Here is a 7,537-nt window from a genome sequence, read left to right on the forward strand (position 1 = left end):
GGCGTCTGGTGATTTGCACCCTTAGTGCGCACAGACACGCATGCTTGCACACGCATGTGCACGTGCACGCGCACACACACACGCGCACACACACACACACACACACACACACACCTATAGAGGAAAAGATATACTAAGTTAAACATACATACTCATAGACTCCACATGCACCAATTAAAGACTTGGCTAGAAATCTTATATGCAACACATCCGTATCACGTTATTATTGTTTTTCTTGCGTTTATTTTAGTATTAAATGAAAATTATAAAGGAAGGACAAATTAAACATTAGATACCAATTGAATAAAAAGCAAGAACAGATGTTATCAAAGGCTGCTCAAATGTTCTTTCAAATGGTTAAATAACTAATAAATTGGAAGGCCTGTGCATTGTGTTGACTGAGTTGGTGGTGCAGTGCAACACAGCAGCAGCAGCAGCAGCAGACAGTATGGATTCTCCACTAACCCACTGACCTGCATTGCAGAGAAAGTTCTTTTCGTTTTGCTACGTGCTCTGTTTGGTTAATGAAAATACAAGTGGGATCATTATAGCATTTAGAAATGCTGCTCTCTAGTGTTGACAGACAGTTACTTCATTGGCGCCTATTTGGTCTGTATTACATTCTATGGGTCTGGGTGCAACAAGAAATACTATGTTCTGATATTTAGTCAAATTGCCCTCTTCAGAATAATGTATATTATATAACTGAGATGTACTAAAAAGTACAATATTTGCCTCTGAAATGCAGTGAATGATATAACTGTACAATGTCAGTACACATACTGCACCTCAGAATCAGACATGGATTTATTGCCAAGTAAGTAATCCTGACAAGGATTTTCCCTTGGTGGTTGGTGCATACATAAACATATTAAATATTATTATTAAATAAATAATAATACAGAAACCAATATCTTCAAAAAAAGCTGTTTGAGGAAAAAGAGGCTGAATGGTTTAGTGCAGAATGTGCAAAAAGTTTAGGATATATAGTATGTGCAAAGGGCCGGTGTAGTCCAGGATGTAGGTTAATGCAATGTAGTTTTTAAGGCCATCTTGATTATGTCCTGGGAGATGATGGAGCCCAGGAAGAAGTAGGACTTCACAGTGTTGACTGGGGAGTCATCCAGGGGGATGGGGCAGGTGGGACTGCTTCCTTCTGGACATCCACAACCCTCGCCACTGTCTTCAGAGCGTTTAGCTCCAAGTTGTTCTGACTGCACGAGGTCACCAGGTGGTAAATCTTCCACCTGTAGGCGGATTCATCCCGACCAGAGATGACTCCAATGAGGGTGGTGTCATCTTTGAACTTAAGGAGCCTTGGGGGGGCCCCACTGGCCTTGGGGGGGGACCAATGCTGATGGTCCTTGAGTCTGAGATGTGTTGCCCCAGTTCACGCACTGAATTCTTTCAGAGAGAAAGTCTGTGGTCCACCTGCAGGTGGAGTCAGCAACATGCAGCTGGGAGAGCTTGTCCTGCAGCAGAGCTGGGAGGATGGGATGGTGGAACACTTGAAGCAGATTGGTACATGGCATGTTTCCAGTGAGGTGTTAAAGATGTCTGTAAACACTAGAGACAGCTGATCAGCGCCACTGCACCACATCAGGGTGGAGGGAGAGACAGAGTCTGGCCTGGCTGCTTTGCAGTAGGTTTTGTTTTTAGAACAGCCTGTTTGTTAACTTGTCTCTGGGTGGAGGAGGGTTGCTGTTGTAGAGGGGATGGCAGGCGATGAACAGGCCCTGGCCCCTGCTGGAGGAGGGTCTGTCAAAAGGACAGAAGCAGTTGTTGAGGTGGTTTGCCAGGTGTTGATGGAGTGGGGGGCTTTTGGTTTGTACTTTGCGATCTGCATATGAAACAATCTGTTATATAGACAAATCTAATATCTGTCTATATCTGTCTGATGCCCTGCCAGACAGAAACACAGTCATTAACTGAGAACTGTTGTTGGAGTTTCTCAGAGTAGTAAAACTGTACTTTAGTGGCCTACAGTACTTGAGTAAATGTTCTCAGTTATTCTTTTCACTACTGATTTAGACCATCAGAAGAAAGCAGAACTAAACAGTTAAATGATTACTGTGAGTTTTCTGGTGTCGTCACACATACAGTATTCTTGGGGGGTAGAGTTGAATAAATGTTACATAATATAGTATTTCTTAAAATCCTTGAAATAACTTGTTCTGTTCGTAGTGTTTTGATTTTTTTATACATAAAAATATCCCGCTAGAGTTATACGCCTTACTAATCAAGGCTTAAGAACATGCGCGTTGGTGTCAGGTTTTCAATAGACTACATGTTGAAAACATAAACAGGTCTCTGATACAGAGCCTGTTAGTGAGGTCAGTCCAGGTCCGTATGAAGTTCATTTCTAAATGTTACATTGTTTAGGGATCAATGACTGCCCTTGACTGTGAATGAGTGTGCATAATAGAGCTATTCAAACAACCACACACTTAAGCCACAATTTCAACTTTACCTCGGAGGCCGATTTAGGTCATTGTCAAGCTCGCCAGAGTCACTTATATAATGATTTATATCCGGTCATCATTTTCAAAATTAAAAAAAAACTTACTTCATGGTCTTCTTTTAAGATTTAGGCCTTTACTTGTGACAGGACAGTTCAGACATGAAAGGGGAGGGAGAAGGGGAACGACAGGCAGGAACCCAACTCGCGGCCGCCGCGTCGAGGACCGTGCCTCTGCACATGGGCAAGTCACCGAGGCGCCCATATTTCCTAGTCTTTTTAAAGCATAACATTTCAGATTTAGTTTGAAGGTTTATTGTGGACCATGAAAATAGGCTAGTATAACTAATAAATAAATAAACAAATACATATTAGAATGATCTTAATTTTAGATCTACTTACTAGGTTTTTTACTGTATCTTTCAAGCAATGCCATGGTCTTCATAGGCTAATCATCTCCATGACAATTTAACAAGTTCCATCCACTGTTAGAGATTGAAAGCCCTGGGAAAAACAACAACCAAGCTACTAAATGGACGTTGAGTTAAAAAAATTCAGCTCCAGTTTTTGTAAAAGTTCACTGTGAAATAGTGAAAATTCAAGTCCTTTTTTTCGTAACAATATAGAAAACAAATCAGCATTACAATCAATATGTATATCTACAAAAAAAAGTCAACCTAAACGTAAATTAGTAATAGGCTAATACAAATTAAATGATGCCATGTGCATACAAATTTATTTTAGTTTTTGTTTTCCATAAATGTTATAGATTTTATTTGAGATAAAGGTCTAGTGACAATAAACAAGCGTTATGGCTTTATAACGTTAGTAGCCTACCCATACGAAAAAGAAGGCAAAACAACAATTTCCGGTTCTGTTCTCACTAACCTTTGCTAACTTACGGTAGCAGGTAGCGTTATATCTTCAGCTGCTGTTTACTAGGGGGAGTTCCGTGTTGCCTCATCGTGCTAGAAGGAGTCGTCGTAGCGGGCAACAGAATCACCGTGACCACGGCCGAACAACCTCCGACCCACCGTCCTCTCCCCGCGGCGGAAACATGGCACCACTAAGCCTTCTGGAAAAGGCTCAGGTATGGCTCTTCAAGGCGGTCAATGGATTCTTATTTACGGTGTTTCGGCTCTTGTCCCCTCGGACACCCGTCATGTCCGGGAAGAAGCTCCCGCCCATCAGCAACCCTCTGCTGTTCGTGTCGGCGACGCAGCTCGCCAAGAAGATCCGCAGAAAAGAGGTGTGTGTACCTGGTCAAACTTCAAGACAAAAAGCTGCATGAAAAAAAACTGATTTAGCGTCACTTCTTACTTAAAAATGTAATGTTAATGTATGTTTAGTCTCACAAAAGTTAAATTAGCAGTCAGCTATCTCAACATCTGGTTATTAGTAGATCATTCTCTTACATCCCTGTAGTTTGTTTTTCAATTGGCCGAATAAAAAACCCTATTAAAGCCAAAGCTAGCTGCACCTCTACTCCACTCTGTAAGGATCTTACCCTAACAGTTTTTATTTTCTTTCCAAGCCTAAAAGTATTTATTACAACACAGCAGCACCTGTGTAATACCAACACCTGTACTTCTTATCATTATACACAATATAGAGTTGACTCAAAAAAGGAGCTGTTTTGTATTGTCCCTGCAGTCTTTTATAATAATAATAATAACAATAATAATAATAATAATAATAATAATAACATATATTTATATAGCGCCTTTCATATAACCTAAGTACACCTAACAAAATTAAATTAAAGGAATTTAGTTAATTTAAAATTATTTAATTTATGAGCATATTAATTCATTGTGGAAGTATCAGAACGGTATGGGCTGGACTTTTTGTGTGTTTCAATACATTACATTGAAATGCATCTGCAGTATACTGGAGCGGCACCATAAAAAAAAAAAAACGGTAATATCAATCCTATATAACTTTGCAAATCTTTTTTTTGTGATCACATTTTTTATTTAAATTTATTTTATTTAAATAAGCAAAAGTGCAAAACATTGGTCTAGATGACAACATACAGAAAAGGACACTACACATACTAAAGAAGGCAAAGTGCACCATTTCTACAATCCTTCCTTGCGATCAAATGTTGACCAAAACAAGGAGAGGAAATACAAGAAGGAGGGAGATGAGGTGGTTCCCTACGGGGTGCAATCATTCTCTTGGCCGCTGTAAGTCCAGCAAAAACAGCACGTTTTTGAGTTTAAGAGAGCTTAACGGCTGACAGGTCATTAAAAATCTAAATATTTAAAGTAACAGGTATAGTAACTATAATCAAGGCAGATATTTTGGATGCAATATTGTTCCAGCACTGACCAACAGGAGAACAATCCCAGATCATGTGAAGATATGTACCTTGAGTCTTTGGTGGACAGAAAGTTCATAGAGGGCTGTTTTCATGTGATGCATTAACAGGGGTGAGATATGTCCTATGAATGAAATTGTAGTGAATCTGCTGATAGTCAAGATTGCGTGATACTTCTTGAATGTTAGACCATACATCATCCCAGTCAAGATCAATACTCAGGTCTGGGCAATCGTATATCCAGATCCTTGCGGTAGGAAGGCCAAAGCGGCCAGATATCATCAAGAACTGATTAAGCCTTGATACTATACCACAGGTTTTTGGCTGCATAGTAAATACCTGCCGGATAGAATGGATGGGCAAAGACCACTGCTAGGGGACACCGTATGCCTTGAATGCTGATCTTAATTGAAGGTAAAAAAAGAGGAACATGGTAGATTGGATTTGTTATGTAAGTCAGAAAAAAGAAACAAGCCAACCTCACTAAAAATGTCTTTTGGACAATGAACCCCCCTTTGTTCCCATTGTGGTGATGTTTTAGGCCTCCCACCAATCAGGAGAGCTGTATTATTGAGTAATGGAGAACATTTGTGTCAGTTACAAGCTACACTACAGTATGTTTCAGCCAATCTCCAAGTTTTGATAAAACAAGATAATGGGGCCAAAGTGTAGCTGGCACTGTCTCTTAAAAATATATAACAAATGCATAAATTATGTAGGACAGGCAACAGGCATATTGGGGCTAAACCAGGTGAGAAGGGGCCTTAACACAAAGGACAAAAAATAATGTTTAAAGTTGGGAACTGAGAAGCCACCATCCTCTTTCCTTCTCTGTAGATTAGACATCTTAGGTTGTGACCGCTTTCCTTTCCAGATAAATTTAAATACTGCTAATTGTAATTCTTGCCAAAACCAGAAGGAGGGGAAAGAGGTATCATAGAGCACACAAAATAAATCCTCTGTGGAACATTGATTTTAATCACAGAAAAAAAAGTACCATACAATTCAGGGGGATCCCATCAAAGCCCAGTGATTTTTCCTTTTGCATATTCTGTACTGCCACCCTTAATTCTTCCTCGGTACTGTAGTTGAAATGATCTAACATTGCGTGCATTAGATAAGAATAGAATGGAATTGCTGGATGTCCACGTCCATTATTATGTTAGCAGAGGAACATAAAAGCTAAGAATGCCCCCGTTCCCTGTCCTCGTTTTTAGGACAAACCTGTTTCATATTTCACCTGGAAGAATACACTGCAATCATCTAATCCAATTCTGGCAGTATGGCATGTTTTTCTGTTCTGTGACTTACATGCACCTAACGGTTTCTGCAGGTGTCAAGTGTAGAGGTGGTGCGGGCTTACATTGACAGGATCCAAGAAGTCAATCCCTTTGTGAACGCAGTTACAAAAGACAGGTAAGCAAGAATAATTCCTCCTTATCTGATACTTTTACCTTTATATGTTTTTTGTGTTTTAGATGCAATGATTAGTTGATATGACAGAAAATGAATCGGCAGCTACTTTGATAATCGGATAATCGTTTTAGCCAAATATTTACTGGACATTCTATTTACAAAAGAAAAGCAAATAACCAAGATAATATCTTTCAAGTGAACTTATAATAAAACTGAACATTAGTTGCAGCCCTATTGTGCTCCCATGTTTGTTTTAGTAATAGTTATTTGTCCTTTTGGGTGTTTGGAGCTAAATTGTTAATTATTTATAATGCTGCCATTTTCCTGGTTTATCTTTACTCCTGTACAAACTGTACCTGTGCTATCATCTGTCGAATTTGATATCATCTTTTGACAAGCTGAAAAAAGTACATATTTACACTATAATTACATAAAGGGTATACTGTTTCCACTTTAATGTATAGGTTTAAAATCCAGACTTTTTATTCGGGAATTAAACAAAATTGGGTCAAATAATTGATTAGTTTTTCTGTCCAGGTTCGATGCGGCCCTCCAGGAGGCAACGCAGGTCGACAAGCTGATTGAAGAGGAAACTGGAGGAGAGGAGGTGCTGGAGGACCGACTGCCTTTACTGGGAGTCCCACTCTCTGTCAAAGAGTCCTTCGCCCTCCAGGGTAGCTACCAGAAGTATAACCTCCTGTCAGCCACTTGAAACCAGCCACTTTACTTTGATTACATACATCCAATAACCAGTATCGGAGTCAACATTTGATACTGATAACACATGCAGTGAGGGAAAAAAGTTTTTGATCCCCTGCTGATTTTGTACATTTGCCCACTGACAAAAAAATGATCAGTCTATATTTTAATGGTAGATTTATTTGAACAGTGAGAGAAAGAATAACAATAAAAAATCCAGAAAAACAAATATCAAAATTGTTATAAATTGATTTGCATTTTAATGTAGTCTAAAGTATGTCTTTGTCTCATCCAGCTGCTTGGCAGTGGTCTTACAGCCTGTTCCAGACTTGCGTAGGTCTACAATCTTGTCTCTGACATACTTAGAGAGCTCTTTGGTCTTGGCCCTGGTGGAGAGTTTGGAATATGATTGATTGATTCTGTCGACAGGTGTCTTTTATACAGGTAACAAGCTGAGATAAGGAGCACTACCATTAAGATTTTGCTTCTAATCTCAGTCTGTTACCTGTATAAAAGACACTTGGGAGCCAGAAATCTTTCTGATTGAGAGGGGGTCAAATACTTCCATCTCCATCCATCCATCTTCGACCGCTTATCCGGTATCGGGTCGCGGGGGCAGCAGCTCCAGCAGGGGACCCCAA

General features: G+C 39.6%; 1 protein-coding gene across 1 annotated transcript in view; it reads left to right on the plus strand.

The window, feature by feature from the left end:
• Positions 1-3,369: 3,369 nt before the first annotated feature.
• faah2b (fatty acid amide hydrolase 2b) overlaps positions 3,370-7,537 on the plus strand; it is a 12,209-nt gene continuing 8,041 nt past the window's right edge. The window contains exons 1-3 of the mRNA XM_034856561.1: positions 3,370-3,707; positions 6,115-6,197; positions 6,735-6,871. Of these exons, the coding sequence (XP_034712452.1) occupies positions 3,516-3,707; positions 6,115-6,197; positions 6,735-6,871 (412 nt within the window). The 5' untranslated portion in view covers positions 3,370-3,515. The remainder of the gene's footprint in view (positions 3,708-6,114; positions 6,198-6,734; positions 6,872-7,537) is intronic.

This window comes from Etheostoma cragini, chromosome 19 (assembly GCF_013103735.1).
Source record: "Etheostoma cragini isolate CJK2018 chromosome 19, CSU_Ecrag_1.0, whole genome shotgun sequence".
In the NCBI taxonomy this organism is placed as follows: Eukaryota; Metazoa; Chordata; class Actinopteri; order Perciformes; family Percidae; genus Etheostoma; species Etheostoma cragini.